Source organism: Amphibalanus amphitrite, unplaced genomic scaffold (genome assembly GCF_019059575.1).
Source record: "Amphibalanus amphitrite isolate SeventyFive unplaced genomic scaffold, NRLGWU_Aamphi_draft 000217F_arrow, whole genome shotgun sequence".
NCBI lineage: Eukaryota > Metazoa > Arthropoda > Thecostraca > Balanomorpha > Balanidae > Amphibalanus > Amphibalanus amphitrite.
In genome coordinates this window covers 513,661-530,933 of record NW_024881712.1, presented here as the reverse complement: position 1 = coordinate 530,933, position 17,273 = coordinate 513,661, and the positions used below count along the sequence as shown (strand labels likewise).

The window sequence follows — 17,273 nt, the reverse complement described above, 5'->3', positions numbered from 1 at the left end:
CCGGGAAGGTACTGGAAATTTGGCGGCGCTGCGCGCCGCCGTTTTCTTGCTATTCAGGAAAAACCACAGGGGAAGGGGGCAAATGCCCCCCCCCAACGGGGCGAGGGTTAAAGGTTTTTGCCCTTTGTAAGTTTGTCGGCACGTGGCACGCGCCATGTGACATCGGGTGACCTGTGACATGCATCATCACCTGCCTTAAGGCATTACCCGTCGAACGGTACCACCAACATCTCGATCCGATCATCCGTTTAGACGCAATTCTTATTGTATGTATTGGCTCGATGACCTTCCAGAGCACGGCTTTTTGGCAACGTAAGATGGCGCCTTGTCGGCTTCACCTGAATGGAGGTGGTTGCGGGTCCAGTTTATTTATACGTCCGTGGGTTCAACGTGTTTAACCACACCCCTTGAACCACACGGCTTGTGATATTAAAGCATTGTATTAAACTTTGAAAAGTGTGGTACAGTGCACGTGCCGTTTAAATGCCTGGATGTCTCGATTTACTCATGCAATGTAGCAGGTATGGGAAAGCCGACATTTTAGGTTGGGTTAAGTGTTAGGTACTCATTCAAAAGCAGGTAAGATATTTTTTAATGGTATGACAAAGTATTTGCAGAAATCAAAAGATAACATCATAAAGATGCATACCATGAGTTGTGATAATAGTCAGCCTCTAGGTTTATAAACTTTCTTCGAAGGATTGCTAACATGGTTAAGGCTGAAACAGACTCTTTCCGCGTTCAGGAAATCGCATGCGAGAGCCTATTCAAATACATTGCAATTTTTCTCGCATCAATCGCTTGCGGAAGGTGCGTGCGATTGATGCGAGCGTGCTTCCATGTATTTGAATAAGCTCTCGCATGCGATTTCCTGACTGCGGAAAGAGTCTGTTTCAGGCTTTACGAGCGAGCGAGCGCAGCGAGCGAGCGAGTTCATACTGAATTAAGGGAAAATCCTGAGTATGAGCGGCCGTGGGGACGCTCTTCAAAAGCTAATATCTTAGGAACGGGACATCCGATTGACAAGCGGTCTTCTTTACTGAATGTCACTTGGACGTAAAAGTTCTGTGGTGTGATGGCCACCATGCGTTCTTGCCAACCACCGCACGTGGCGCGTGGTAAAGTTGGACATTTTTTAAGAACCCCAAAATTGCAACCTCAATAACGGCACAACCGTTGGGCCGATTGAATTGAAACTCGGTACACAGTTAAGTCTCCATCAGATAATTCATCTGCATGTGTTAAAGGGACCCTCCCACCTTAACATTAGATTTGAGTTGAAACAGCCAAAATGGGGTCCCTGGCTCACAATTACTGGTTTCGGCACTCACAACATCGAGAAATGCCTTAAATCGGAAATATTGAATTTCAAAATTGCAGCATTTTGATTCAGAGGGGCTAATGCATAGGAATACCCCTCTGAATGTGTGACGTCAGCGCAGATATCTAACGATTTTTAAATCTTTTACTAAAACGTTTGGTAGCACGTGGTGGTATATGCTGCTTTGCGCGCAACAAATGCCGCACTTTCAAATAAAGTCGCTAGGAACAGCGGAGATCCCAAAAAGTAAACAAAAGTAAAAGTCTAATATCTTGAAAACCGGTGAATATTTTCGATGAAATTTGGTAGATATTCGTTTTCGCTCTTTCTGAACCGAGCGACATCACTTTCATGCCAATTTGTTAACTTTTTTGAAGGTGGGAGGGTCCCTTTAAGGTTGGGGTGCTACAGCACGTGCGCACGTGCAGGGGGCGCTCCCAGATCTCGAGAACGGCTGGGCCGATTGCGCTCAAATTTGGTACACGGCTGGGGACCAGTTAGTAGGGTGCCGTGCCAAAGTCAGTTTGGACCCCGCTTGCACGTGCGCACGTGCAGAATGCCGCTTCCAGATCTTAGGAACGGCTGGGCCGATTGCGTTCACATTTGGCACACCGCTAGCGACCGGTTAGAAGGGTGCTTTGCACAAGCCCGTTGGAAGTACCCTCTCGCCCTTGCGCACGTGCAGGACTCACTATCTCGTTCGCTCGTTCTCCGCCCAAAAGGCGTTTTACTGGTTTAACCGTCCTGACTTTAGTGGTCGTAGTTTACTGAGAGTGCGGCATACACGCCGCGTATCACCACAAATGTCGAAAAGCTGCTTAGATTTTAGAACCATGGATTAGGCCTGGATGGGACACTCCGCCGTATTTTCCGACCACGCACGACGGCGAGGGCGTAGGCGCCATTTAGCCTTGTGTGATATGGGTGGATCGTGTGTAATGGTTCCGTACCTATGTGATAGTGACTGAATGGAGCCATAGTTATAATTAGAAAGGACTAAAAATATGATTGTTTAAAGTGTCTGAAATCGTGTCTTACGAGCTAAAGCCCACTAATTTCGCTCTCCCTTACCGCGTTTTCAGCACGCAAGCCGGTGTGGCGGCCGCCAGTGCACTCGCCGCCGATGTTTCGGCGCTCCGCCACCAGGGCAATCGCTTGGTCGCCGGCGCTAGTGTTGGGGAATAGGGAGTGTCCTATCCAGAAATACTTCATCCATGTTAGAACTCTTCCCTATTGTCATCAATATTTTTCTGGGATATACTTTGGCACCCTCAGAATCATATTTATTAGATGAAAACGAGGTCTTTTCCATTTCTCGGCACTTCCATTGCAGGCTGAACGGTGGACATTTGCAATCCTATCATGGTAACAAAAATAGTAACATGAAAGCCATAGAAGGCGTGATAGCGGCGCCGATGGTGTGCCTGACTTGCTCCACCTCTCCCCGCCTTTTGCCGGCCAGGTGAGGCGGACAGCGGCCACGGCGACTGGAGTACGGCCGGCCGGCCGGCCAGCGCCAGCAGTGCCGACGACCCGGCCTGGTGGGACCGGCGCGCGCGACAGCGACGCCACCAGCTGCGCCGCCGGCGGCGCCAGCACCGCGAGTACCAGCGCCAGCTGGAGACGCAGCGCGACCTCGAGGTGGAGGGCCAGCTGCGGCGCGCGCTGGAGACGCAGCGCGAATTGCTGCGCGAGCGTGAGGTGGAACGTGAGATAGAGCGCACGCGAGAGTCGAGCAAGGAGCGCAAGGAGCTGCGGCTGGAAGAAGAGGTTCTGGAAAAGGAGCTGCTGCGCAGGTTGCTGGCCGAGCTGCAGACAGAGCAGGAACGCGCCAGAGAGCGAGAAAAGCGCCGCACTGTGGCCAGGATCCTCGAGGAGGAGCTCATCGCCCGGCTGACACAGGCGCTGGCCCGTCAGCGAGAGAAGAGCGAGGAGCGTCGCGGCCTGCACGACACTCAGCGGATCGAGGAGGAGGCCACCTCCCACGAGCTCAACAACCGCATCGAGGAACTGAGGATGCGCATTGAAGAGAACAAGCTCCTCAGAGACAACGAGAGGGACGAGGAGCAGCAGCGGCTCAAACTGCTTGAGGAATTACTCATCAAGGAAAGAAAGCGGATGGAAGTCTTGGAAACGAGCCGGTTGGAGGAGCAAGATCAAGAAGCTAAGACTAGAACTATTCTGACTGAGTTGGAGGAGAAGTCTGGGGAAGATGAAGCTAAGAGTCAGAAGGACTACGAATATTGTGCAAAAACTCTGCTGAAGAAGAATGCATTGCACAAAACAATGCGGCAGAAGCTTACAACCGAAATACGCAAACGTGAGCTAATCAAGAGAAAATTGGTGTCACTCTCAGACATTGAGAAGTCAAACCCGAGACTGTTCCAGTTAGCAAAAGTAATGGAGGAAGTTACCGATGAAAAGGGATGTCTCAAATTAGAGTATAATGAGCCCAGCACTGGAATATTAAAGAAAGATCCACAAGTCGAGGACAGAGCCGACGTGGTCAAAACTGAAGCCGGCGACAAAGAGCCCATCAAAACGGAAGTTCATGAACAGCTCAATGTGGAGCGCAGCGCAGAAGACAGCATGCGTCCTAAATCAGAAACGGAAAGGACAACACACATTGAACGACATTCCGCTGACAACCTCGCTGAAGAGCCAGAAGACCAGCCAGCCAAAACAGAGGATGCCGCCCGCCCAATGATCGATATACTGAAGACGGAACTGCACGTGGCGGAGCCCGGCGGGTCCAGTACGACTGATGACACCGGTGGCGAGACAGATCTAGAGCTGCCGCCGCGAGCTGGTCCCGTCAGTCACAGTGAGGAGGCCATGCGCGGCCCGGTGCTGCAGTCGGAGGCAGCTGCCAACTGGCGGCCCTCAGAGGAGTTACGGGGGGCCGACTCTCCAACTCCACCAGCGGGGCCCGCTGAGGCCGAGACCGCTGCCTTCCTTGAAGAAGCACATCAATCATACAGAGCCAAGCCATCACAGCTCCCATCAGAGACCGCCAGCGCTCATGAGGTGGCCCCCGATCGCGACGCCAGACGGGCGGCGCCAGTCCAGCGGGAGTCGGTCGCCCGGGTAGCCGGCTCGGACCAGCCGGCCGACGGCCACTCGGAGCGGCAGCAGCCCGGCACGTCCGCGCCGTCGGCGGCGATAGAACCACCTGCAGCAGCAAGGCACGAGCCACCGTGGGCGGAACGGTCAACCCAAGGAGCCGGATCCCCACAGGCAGCATCAGGAGCCGGATCCCCACAGGCAGCATCAGAAGGAGCCGGATCCCCACAGGCAGCATCAGGAGCCGGATCCCCACAGGCAGCATCAGGAGCCGGATCCCCACAGGCAGCATCAGAAGGAGCCGGATTCCCACAGGCAGCATCAGAAGGTGCTGGGTTTCCACAGGCAGCATCAGGAGCCGGATCCCCACAGGCAGCATCAGAAGGAGCCGGATTCCCACAGGCAGCATCAGGAGCCGGATCGCCACAGGCAGCATCAGAAGGAGCCGGATTCCCACAGGCAGCATCAGAAGGAGCTGGGTCCCCACAGGCAGCATCAGGAGCCGGGTCCCCACAGGCAGCATCAGAAGCCGGGTCCCCACAGGCAGCATCAGAAGGAGCTGGATTTCCACAGGCAGCATCAGGAGCCGGATCCCCACAGGCAGCATCAGAAGCCGGGTCCCCACAGGCAGCATCAGAAGGAGCTGGATTTCCACAGGCAGCATCAGGAGCCGGATCCCCACAGGCAGCACCAGAAGGAGCCGGATTCCCACAGGCAGCATCAGAAGGAGCTGGATTTCCACAGGCAGCATCAGGAGCCGGATTCCCACAGGCAGCATCAGAAGGTGCCGGGTCGCCACAGGCAGCACCAGAAGGAGCCGGATTCTCACAGGCAGCATCAGGAGCCGGGTCCCCACAGGCAGCATCAGAAGGAGCTGGATTTCCACAGGCAGCATCAGGAGCCGGATCCCCACAGGCAGCACCAGAAGGAGCCGGATTCCCACAGGCAGCATCAGAAGGAGCTGGATTTCCACAGGCAGCATCAGGAGCCGGATTCCCACAGGCAGCATCAGAAGGTGCCGGGTCGCCACAGGCAGCACCAGAAGGAGCTGGATTTCCACAGGCAGCATCAGGAGCCGGGTCCCCACAGATAGCGTCTCAGGGAGGGCAGGGTCAGCCGGCGGGGCGGGCCCCTGTCACTGGTGAGCAGATCACCAAGGAAGCGGACACTGCCGAGGGAGGAGCCACGTGACCGGAGTCGACGCGGCCAGGCTTCCGGATTTCTGAAAACGAGAGTGGATGGACGGACCGCGCCTCAGCAAACCGCGGAGCTGCTCCAGCACGCTGTGAGCACCATAATCAACCGAACTGTTCAGTGAAGCAAGAGGGATAGAGAGTGCACTAGGGATAGGGAAGCCGTTATGGAAATAATAGCACGAAATGTATAAATGCCTAAATGAAGATACAGGGAAGCTCGTTAAGATAACGCCTAGTCCTGCAATCCGTTACGATGTGATGAAGAAATGCTCTTTGAACACCATAATGTATTATGTTCTGTTTATACGAAAACAGAACCGGTTTGCATGGATATCTGAATGAAACAGAACTTGTTAGCGCATTACTATGCAAAACAAAACAGAAAACAGTATATCTGAGCAAAGAAATGAGTATTTATTATAGCTTCATTTCGTGCTAACCTGTAAAAAAGGAATCATTTTATTCATATATAATATATATTGTGATTTCCACACGATGCTGCTCAAATAACGTGACACTACAGCGGTGTGAGAGATACACAAATGGCAATACAAGTAATTCTTGGCACGCATTGGAGAAAACACAAGACTCGGGTAAAGGAGAAAGAAGCATTGTTTGCGTGTAAACCTAGACATGTGTGACGGTCAACGACTATGCAACATAATTCAACTGTTGACCAAAATGCTGAAATGTGTGGCAAGCCCCTGGGACTTGGTCACGCGATATCCCGGACCCTGCTGAGTAAGAGGGTGTTTTGACTTTACCTCCCCCCCCCGTAAACACCCCCTGCGGTTTCTCGAATATTTGACCTTTCTACTCCTACTTATTTATCTTTTCGTTTTTGACATAACTCATTATAAAGGTTTTCTGCACACGTGCAAATAACCAAGGTCCCGCGCCCTGCTGGGGGTCCTTGATTTCCACGCCCTGCTGGGGGGGGGGGGGTGTTTGAACACCCCCTTTCTAACTCGGCTCCTGGGCCATGTAGCGATACGGGAAAGGCGGCGTTGGAAAGAGCTTCAAAAATAAGGAAGAAATCACTATGGCCACTTTTTTGGTCAGGTCAAGGGTCAGGCCACTAGAGGTCATTGAAAGCCAAAATTCACCAATTTGTGGTCAGATGTCGACATTTTTCAACAAATCGACGCACAGCTCGGAAACTAATAAAACTACAGCACCGCGGAAAAACGCAGTTGATAGCCCTATTAACGCTCTTTCTGATTACCTCCCTGGGATTAGACCTACCGTCAACGGTTTTGCCTGCAGGAGACAAAAACTGCCAAAATAGCCGATTTTTTCGGAAACCGTTTTTCTGAAATAACTTTTTACTCAAACCTTGCACAAACTTTCTTTTACCAGCATCATGTTCCTCTCGTCAAGACGCGTCGAATGAATTATCACTTGACCTTGAAAGGTCAAGTTGAAAATTTGACCTGAAGTCAAGGTCATGGCCTGACCGGTAAGGGTCAAGTTGAATATCAGTCAATCCGTATCGTCGAGTCAAATACAACCAATGTGTTTTCGTCGCTCTAGCATGCCCCTATCAAAAGTTATTCGCGAAAAACAGTAAGATATTATTGGTGACCTGAGATGACATCAGGGGTCATCTCATGGGTCAAAAAGGGATCACGGGTACCATTTTCATGTTCAGTGTGTCAAAGATAGGTACGGGGACCCGCAGTTGCTTCTGTACACGAACCCCAACTCTAGCCGTCTCTCCTGTCCAGTAACAACCGATAGCATTGATATCGACTGCCGGTCCCTGTACAAGAGCAGCTGAGGTTTTCTGTGCGTGCCCTCTGACAGCTTATCGTTGTTCCCTGTGAGGGTGCTGGGACAATTTACTCAGGGTCGCTGTACAGTAGCAACTGCGGGTCCCCGTACTAGTAATTCAGTGTTTTAGAGTGTTTATAGTGAGTTCCGTCTAAAAAAGGCGACTTTCAAAGTATAGGCAATGGGGAGGTCGCAAAATTGACCTGACCTTAGGTCATCGACATTAAAATTTAAAGATATACATTTTGTACATGATGTTGCTCTTATCAAGCTCTGAAATTTTCAAAGCGATCGGTCACTCGGTGTAGCTTTGGCAGACATTGGAACTTTTGATGTAGTGAGGTCACTTGAACTGACCTGGTGACCTGACCTTAAGTGACCTGGGTCAAAAAAATTCCACAACGTATGTCGAAAAGATGTATGATAAGGTGTGCCAAAAACGGCGGCGCATTTTTGAGATTTTCGCGAAAAACCGCAGGGGGTGTTCAAACACCCCCCCCCGGCAGGGCGTGGGTTAACCCTTGCCCATATTGGTGTTTTGCCAGCGTCGAGCGTAAAAGATGGGGGAGGGGGTCCGTTAGACCTCTGTTGCCGTTCGGCACCTGAGCGAGCTAGAGCCTCCCGAAAAAACGAGCATGCTGCCCGTTACGATAGGAAGCCGTTATACCCAATTTTAAGGCCTAGGTCATTTATAGTTCTTCCTAATGCTTGAGACGAGGTGTAAGTATCACTGATGTTAGTTGTCGGAATTTCGTCCCCGTCTTGAGTTGAGATGTTAGTTTCACAACGTTTCGGCCAGTTACTTCTCCATATCGAGGCACTGCCTCGGTAGTGGAGTGGTTAGAACCGTGGACTATCACCGGGGAAACCCGAGTACGATTCCCGCTGACTACAGGAGCATTCGAACGGTATGACGCGTACGGCGCAACGCCACCAACATCCAGGTCCTTCTAAGGGCCAAAGAACACCTGACGACGGCCGGAGACGTAACTTGACGTGGAAGTCACAAAACCCATTGTATGGAGACTCCGAATAAACGTCTGTCTGTCTGTCTAACTGGCCGAAACGTTGTGAAACTAACATCTCAACTCAAGACGGGGACGAAAGTTCGACAACTAACATCAGTGGCCTAGGTCATTGGTTGACCTTCCAGGTGAGGCCAATGACCCAACAGTTGGAAAAATCGGGACCTGTTAAAACTTCGTAAAGTAAGGTTCATATGGGGGTTCGGGGGTACTAATCACGTATTTCATGTTAGTTTTGATCACAGATGACGTCCTTATTAATTTAGGCCAGTTCAGGTCAGGCCAGGTCAACCTGGGGGAGGGGAGTATTTTTTTGCCCCCCCCCCTCGTATCTCCGAAACTACTGAAGGGATGCGTAAGATTCAAACGGCGTTGGACAACCCTGTCAAATTTGTCCATGGAATTCCGATTTCATTGACCTCAGGGTCACTGATGACGTCACAGGTCAGGTCAAAGATAAAATGTTTCACCGTTCACGGGTCTCCTAGGGAATGCGCTACACCATCGAGTAAAACGCATTTTGTCGAAAATCAGCGATAGGGCGTCAGTTGCCTAGTACACAAGTTGATATTAGAGGTCACTGATAATACCAGGTCAGGTCACAGGCCAAGTCACCAAGGGTCAGCACATGAACCCAACTTTACTAGGATTGTGCGATGCATGTTCTATGGCCAATTTTTTCCAACTGAGTAGTGTTGGTTATAAGACCATCAGGTACAATTTAGGTCACTTCCTGGTGAAGGTCAGGTCAAGGTCAGGTCAACTTAGATATAAAACTTTATCGGAATTCACTGGGATTGTATTGCGTATGCAAGTCCATATCTATAAACATAAACATAAACCTGGGAAAAATATGACTCTAAAACAGCACAGGTCAACTTAGGCCAAATTTCAAAGTTGATATTTTTAGAGGTAACGATCTGACATTTTGTATGTGGATAGAAATCTGTGGGTACTATCATATATATTCCGGTTTTCCCGAAAATCGAAAAACGTTTGGATTTTTTGATATTATATCAAAAAAATAACGTTTTCCATTTTGGAGGTCAACATCTAAAAATTCAAAAATCCGAGATAGCAGTTTTATAGCCCTATCAATTCTACACCTTTAATGTCTCGGGCATTTTTCTGTATCTTCAAAGCTGTAGGCCTGACAGCTCTTCTCGCGAAACTTTTTTTTGTCGAAAATGGCAGAACATGACGTCACTGCGACGTCATTAGCGGCTAACCTATTGTAGTCTTTGGAAAAAATATTAGTCACAATGTGTAAAAGTTATGCCCGGGAGGGTACTGAAAGTTAGATGACGATCGGCGCAGCGGTTCTGGAGATATATCGAAAAAACTAAAGGGGGGGGGGGACAAAAAAAAAATCCCCCCGCCTGGAAGGTTAAACTTAATCAGGTCGCATTTGTGTTTGAGTTTAAATACCTACATGCGGGGATATCCAAATGTAAATTAGGGTAAATCATCGTTCGACTCATTAAACTTATTCAAACCAAGTGCCAAATTCCACTGGCACCGTGTGGTTGCTGATACGCACATAAACCGCCACCTCTGAATACCTACTAGTTTCATTTCATAGCATCTCATTTAAATCTGTGTGTTTACCTTCAGCAATAATCGATCAACGTGAACGACACTTATGTATACATCGAAATCAAAGTCGCAGTGTTCTACTCATCCTCACTCACTCATAGTCAACAATACTAGACCACTGCTGCTTACATTAAATATCAACTCTTCGTCAATCAGCAAACTGCACAAAAAGGTCCATTCGGCGGCCCTGCACAGAGAGAAGAGGAGCTCAGCGTGGCGCGGCGCGGCGCAGCGCCCGGCCGGCCGCGGTCACTGGACCGGGCGCCCGGCCGCTCCTCGCCGGCCGACACCGCAGGCCACCGGCGCCAAGGCCGCATCGTGTATCACCAGTGGCGTTCAACAGCTAACAATATAATGGGCGGCTGGTTGGCGGCGCGGCGCGCTCGGGCCGGCCGGGCGTTCAGTAGCGGATCTGCACCCACTGGCCCGACAGCTGGTCCTTGCGGAAGTAGTGCGGACGGCCGTCCGGGAAGATGGTGATGGCCGGAAACGGATGCTCCTGAATGTGCTTCAGTGAGGTGCGGACCTGTCGGACGGCGGACAGCGGTCAGCACCAGCAGCGGACAGCGGTCAGCACCAGCGGCGGACAGCGGTCAGCACCAGCGGCGGACAGCGGTCAGCACCAGCGGCGGACAGCGGTCAGCACCAGCGGCGGACAGCGGTCAGCACCAGCGTACACTGCAGTCGGAAATGGTCCAGCGCGGCGAGGGGCCAGCGGCCTGTCTGCAAATGTTTTTTGCTTACTACTTCGCAAGAAGTGAACTAAACAGTAAACTTCCATCAAACTTTGTCTACCTCTTCTGCTATATGTAAGCTATCATTTGGGTGTCGACCACTAAAGACATGACGTGAAGATGTTTGTTAACCCGCGCCCCAGTGGCGGTCTCAGCCAACTTCGCCCTAGTGGGGGGGGGGGGAGGCAGGGTTGTCACCGACGGCACAGGGGTCGCGACCCCCACTCTTGAGAACCGGGGGGGGTCGACCCCCCCCCCCACACACTTTTGGCGATGCTGGGTATGCTTTTTGAGCCATCATGTCAGTGAAGTTGGCGTCAGCAACAAAAAAAAAAAAAAAACGTGATATTCACTTCAGAATAGCTTCAAGAGCTCCCTAGTCCCTATATTGCTTATAGGTTATAGGTAAGCTGTGGGCGTGGAACACCAGCATGACAGTATTTTTTAAGTAGCCATTATTCTAGTCCCTTTTTATCCCTCAAAGGAGTGGGCGCGCCAAAACTGACCCAAGCGTACGTCTGATTGTCAAAAAAATGGTTGCAGTCGATTCGTCGGATGACGGATCAGTAACTACGAGGTACGGCCCTCCAGCAAAAGAGTGGTTGGCTAGCCTATGTGCTTTTGTTGTAATAACTTTAAATGACAGAGACACTCCTGTAAAATGACTTAATAGAAATGAGGAAAGGGTTCGTGCACACATTTCGGCAGTGGTTTTCAACAGCCATTAGACGTATTCATCAATGCAGATCGATTATTGTGATGTTGGCAACCAACCACTAAATACCTGGAGGGCCGTACCTAACTAGCCTCAGCCCTGGCTGGGGCATTCCACGTCAAATCAAACACCGAAATCCGTCAATCGTCATCCCCTTCGATTTTTCTGAAAATTTGTCGGCAGACTGGGCATGGTTCAAAACTGAGTTACGTATAATATTTTCGAAATTTGATAACGTATCGCTGAGATATAGGTCATCGAATATAGCCAAAAATGCCACACATCAATCTTTTTAATGTCTATAACTCTGGTTCCTTTTCTGGTATCAAAATGATATGAACAGGGTCTTGTAGGCAATTGATAAGGCTTTGATTTTTAATTATAAAATTAAATTGAAGTGACCTTGAAATGCATTTGACCTTGAATTAAAACAGAATTTAAATATCAAAAAACACGCCACCTTCGATTTGGGTAATTTTTACATATTATGTCCGTCACAATGTTCCTAACCATCTGTAAAAAAAGAAAAAAATGGAGTGGGCCATTCATAACTTTCGCGGCAAACGCCGTTTTTATGCATCAACATCACGCAACCGCGCGTGACCTTGAAAGACAGAGTCAAGACATGCTTGCTTGTGTACACTTTCTGAAATGAATGATTGTTGATTAGTGATATCCCAAACTCTGCGAGAATGGAAATGCATAGTCATCGTAGTCAATCATTCAAGTTCCATAGTAAAAGTGTCTCAGGCAAACGGTATTTTGCGGTGAATTTTGAGCCGTGTGGAAATGCATCATGAAGTAAATTGATTCAACGAAAACATTATCACGCAACGATGTCCTCACGTCTTTTTATCTTCGCTATACCGAAGAACATACATTTTGAGTATGTATGGGGAATTTCTAGTTAATCGAATAATAAATATGGCAGTTACAGGCCTGCTAAGAGTAATACCTATGTCGCCGGCTGAGGCGGGATCGGCCGACGCGGGAAACGCAGCAATCACAATTTTTTGTTTACACGTTCATATTTCAATTGTTTACCAATCGATTTTCAAAATTCTTTCACCATAAGATTGCCTGTATATTTTTTAGTCTTCTCACAAAATTTGACGCGAATCGAACGTAATCAGCGGTAAGGAGCGCGATGTAAAGACGGAACCGTCCCCTTCCGTCCCGGCACAGTCTACAATTCAGGCGGCGCGTAGCGGCTGGCGCCGGCTGCTGAGTCGCCGCGTCGCCGCGGCGACAGGATGTTCACTTTACACCGCTATTACCTACTAGAACAGTTGTGAACCGATTTTCTTATTGCTTGCAGGATGAGATGTGCAATTCAATTCTGGACAGGTAGCCATAATTAATTTCGCATTAATATTATGAGATATTGACGAAAAACAGGAGGGTTGGGGCGAAATTCGCTCTTCCCCCTCAACTGCGCGTGCTAACATACCTTTGCATATGTGCCATTTTCTTCAAAACTTATGAATGGCCCACTCTAATTTTTTCACAGGTTGTTAAGAATATGGTAGGCAATAAAATATATGAAAATGAGCCAAATCGAAGGTGGCGTGTTTTTTGCTATTTCAATGTTTGTGCTTAAGAACAGACTTAACCCGCGCCCTGCTGGGGGGGGGGGGGGGTGTTAAAACCTTATCATACATCAATTCTACACATGTTGTGAAAATTCAGACCAAGGTCATTCAAGGTCAGGTCACCAGGTCACTTGAAGTGACCTCACCTCATAAAAAGTTTCAATGTCTGTCATAGCTACACCGAGTGACCGATCGCTTTGAAACTTTCAGCGATTGCTAAGAGCAATAGCATGTACAAATGTTTATCTCAGAATTTTGATATCGATGACCTAAGGTCAGGCCAATTTTGCGACCTCCCCATTATAAGTCAATGGGAGAAAATTGAAATGCGCCTCCTTTGGACGAAAGACATTATAAACACTCCCAACACTGAATTACAAGTGGTTTAGACGCACTGAACATGAAAATGGTGTCCGTGACCTCTGTTTATGCCCTGAGGTCATCTTAGGTCACAAATGGTATCTAACAGTTTTTCGCAAATAACTTTTGATACAGGCATGCTAGAGCGATGAAAACGCCTTAGATGTATTCAGCTCGACGATACGGGCGGGCGATTTTCAGGCGTTTTCGGTTGGCGGTTAGCGGGCGTGCGATGCGGGCGGTTTTATTGTTTTGCGGCGTTTTTGCGTTTTTTTTATTTGCGGTTTGCGGCGGGCGTTTGTTTATTTTTTGCGACCTTTGCATTGGCGTTTCGGGCGTGCGTTTTGCGGTGTTTGCGTTTTGCGGCGGGCGGGCGTTTTTCACAATTCAAAGTTCAAACCTTCGGGCCACAGCGCTCCTCGAAAAGCGCTGCCCTCGAGTATTCAGCTCGACGATACGGATCGACTGATATGCAACATGACCCTTTCCGGTCAGGTCATAACCTTGACCTGAGGTCAAATTTTCAAGTTGACCTTTCAAGGTCAAGTTATAGTTCATTCGATGGGTCTTGACGAGAGGAACACGATGCCGGTAAAAGTAAGCTCGTACAAGGCTTGGGTCAAAAGTTATTGCAGAAAAACTGTTTTCGAAAAAATCGGCTATTTTTGCAGTTTTTGCCCCCTGCAGGCAAAACCGTTGACGTTAGGTCAAATCTGAGAAATTACTCAGAAAGGGCGTTAATAGGGCTATCGAATGCGCTTTTCCGCGGCGCTGTAGCTCTATTGGTTCCCGAGTTATGCGTTGGCTTCTTGGAAATTGTCGACATTCGACCTGCAAATCGGCGAAATTTTGCCTTCAATGACCTCTGGTGACCTGACCTTTGACCTGACCAAAAAATTGACCGAAGTGATTTCCTCATTATTTTTGACGCTCTTTCGAACGCCGCCTTCCGCGTATCGCTACGTGGCCCAGGAGCCGAGTTAGAAGGGGGGGTGTTCAAACACCCCCCCCCCCAACAGGGCGTGGAAATCCAGGACCCCAGCCGGGCGCGGGTGAAGCAAATTTCAAGGTCATATATTTAAGTAGGTGCAATTCTAAACAAATGCTTAAGAAATTAACTAAACAGTAAGGTTTATTTCATTCAAATCAAACAAGTACAACCAAAGTTATGGTCGTTCAAAAATAAGAAGATGCAACATTTTGTAAAAATTTGATGAGCTATATTTAGAAGACCTGTGGTCAGAATGTGCAAAAAAACATCAATGTAATGTCCGGGGCGACACAGGAACTCGCCCACAAATTTATAATGAAATCGCTGATGGTAAGGTGCAAAACAGCCGATTTTTGTTCGATTTGACGTGGAATGCCCCGGCTACCATCGGACCTGCCTGCATAGGGGGGATGGGGTCAGATGGTGGACCCCTCTCGAACTTTCCCAATAAGACACGCAAAAAGGAGCCTATTGCATCGAAACTTCCAGTGACCTCGAGTTAATCAATTTTACACCTACTCTAAAAAATTGTTGACCCTGATTTGAATATAGATGACCTTGGTTTACTTTTTTCAAGTGTTATTTGCTTCTACTTACAACTGTAGTATTTGGAGCTGATTTCGAGTTTAGCGCCCGTTTGAACATAAGAAGTAGTTTTGGTAAATGGTGGTCCACTCTAGATGTTATTACGGAGCGAGCGAAGCGAGCGGAGTCTTACGTAGAATAACGGAAATTTCTGAGTATGAGCGGCCGGCCGGCCGGCCGGCCGGCCGTGGTCACGATTCTGCGACGCTTATATCTCAGCAACCACTTGACCGATTTACATGCGGTAATTTTTGTAGGGTAGCTTCATTCCTTCTACCAAGTATTGGACTATTCCCGATGCATGTGGGTGACCCCTTATGCACGTGCCACGTGCAAAACGGAGGTGTCCGTTTTGTAATTGTTGCAATATCTCGGTAACTACTTGGCCGATCGCGCTGAAAGTTGGCATGTGGGTAGGCACCCACTAGGCACTGCATGTCCATGTGCCAGAGTTGGGGTGCTGCTGCACGTGCGCACGTGCAGGGGTCGTTTCCAGATCTCGAGAACGGCTCTACCGATTGCGCTCAAATTTGGTACACAGTTGGGGACCGGTTAGTAGGGTGCCGTGCACAAGTCAGTTGGGACCCATTTTGCACGTGCGCACGTGCAGGGTGCCGCTTCCAGATCTCGAGAACGGCTGGGCCGATTGTGCTCAAATTTGGCACATCGCTAGAGACCGGTTAGTAGGGTGCCGTGCACAAGTCAGCTGGAGGTACCCCGTCGAAATTTCGCACGTGCAAGGCTCACCCTCTCGCTCGCTCCGTTAGTCGCCCCAAAAGGCGTTATACTGGTGTTACGAAGCTATCGGTGCACAGTAGGCGATCCAGGCGTTCTAGCGCTTCAGGGACCTAGGATACCAAAATGAAAAATATAACCGAATGATGGTTTATTTTGTAGCCAGATACCCTGGCAGGTGAAAAGCAAAACTCTTTTTGACATTACGCAAGGCACTTCCAAACCATACCCATCTGAACGCCACCCAAGCTCGATAGGCTGAAATATCTGTCCTGGGCCGTGACCCGAGTCTTGTTGTTTTGTGCTCTGTTACTCATGAATATCGCCCAAAATGCGTTCGAATGCAATTCAAGTTTATACTTTACACCTTCCCAAGCAGCATGCATGCCAAATAACTTTGTTTTGAAATTGCGTATGCATTTGTATGTCATTTGCAGTATACCCTTTCAAACGCATCGCTCCGATTCTGTATAGTAGGCTTTGGCAATGCGCAAGTCTTGCCATCCAGATGATTCCGCATTAAAAATCCCATTTACAGAAACTCGGCATGCAGGTAGGCAACCATTATATGTACACTACATTCCTTTGTGTAACGGTTAGGGTACTACTGCACGTGCGCACGTGCAGGGTGACGCTTCCAGATCTAAAGAACGGCTGGGCCGATTGCGCTCAAATTCGGCACATTAATATAGACAGGTTAGGATGGTGCCGTACACATGCCAGTTGGAAACACCCTCTCGCAATTCTGCACGTGCAGGGCTCACTCTCTCGCTCGTTCGTTCTTCGCCCAAAAGGCGTTTTACTGGTTGACAAAGCGAGGATACTGAAGGTTTTGTCGCGATCGACCGCGACGAAACTTTATGTGCGGGAATTGAATTTTGTGTCTAATTAACAGCAAGACTCTGAATATTCAGCTAATATCCAGCTCTTGCTTCACGTCAGTTTCCGAGTTCTGGGGTACCTCATGTTTGGGGACTGATTGCAGTTATTTTTGGTCACCTGGAATAGCTTTTTGGGGCTAATTATAATAATTTCGTGATTTGTAATTGGTCGACATTAAAAGTAATCTGAACTTCCGGGAAGGCCCGTGGCCTGTGGTGAGGGCGTTTCCGATCAGTGTACAGCGGCGCTCGCTATCGCTGGCAGCCACGCCGGCCGGGCGCAGCGGCGGCTCAGTACGGCTCACCTGCATGGCGAAGTGCGGCGGCTCCACCTCGGGACTGGTGGAGAGGTGTTTGAGCAGCACCTCGTCACTCTGCTGCAGCCACAGGTCGACCGCCCGCAGCGGCTCATAGTTGAACGGGCCGATACGCAGTAAGCCCTGCTGGCAGTCGTATATATCCAAAACCTGGCGGTAACAGCCACCGGTCAGTGGGCGCCCGAGCACTAACAGCCACCTGTCAGTGGGCGCCCGAGCACTAACAGCCACCTGTCAGTGGGCGCCCGAGCACTCCCTCAGTGGGCGCCCGACCACTTCATGCCCAATGCCCATCTCCATGCCCAATGGCGTCCCTCAACGCCCTTCTAAAGATCCAGGGGCGTCACCGACGGGAGGGGTCGCGGGGGTCGCGACCCCCCCCCCCCACT

At 49.5% G+C, this 17,273-nt stretch overlaps 2 protein-coding genes across 4 annotated transcripts in view; one reads left to right on the top strand and one right to left on the bottom strand.

Moving 5' to 3' along the window:
• LOC122385387 overlaps positions 1-6,147 on the top strand; it is a 116,541-nt gene extending 110,394 nt beyond the window's left edge. Inside the window, exons 3-4 of one of the 3 annotated variants that reach the window (XM_043373626.1) lie at positions 2,784-4,615; positions 4,928-6,147. In XM_043373626.1, coding sequence (XP_043229561.1) covers positions 2,784-4,615; positions 4,928-5,575 — 2,480 coding nt within the window. In that variant the 3' untranslated portion in view covers positions 5,576-6,147. Of the gene's footprint in view, positions 1-2,783 lie in introns of all 3 variants that reach the window. The other 2 variants (XM_043373627.1, XM_043373625.1) reach the window with 2 other exon arrangements.
• Positions 6,148-10,007: 3,860 nt separating this feature from the next.
• Positions 10,008-17,273, bottom strand: part of LOC122385390 (protein N-terminal asparagine amidohydrolase-like) — a 145,820-nt gene continuing 138,554 nt past the window's right edge. Inside the window, exons 5-6 of the mRNA XM_043373631.1 lie at positions 16,873-17,034; positions 10,008-10,500 (exon numbers count right to left, since the gene is read on the bottom strand). Of these exons, the coding sequence (XP_043229566.1) occupies positions 10,375-10,500; positions 16,873-17,034 (288 nt within the window). The 3' untranslated portion in view covers positions 10,008-10,374. The remainder of the gene's footprint in view (positions 10,501-16,872; positions 17,035-17,273) is intronic.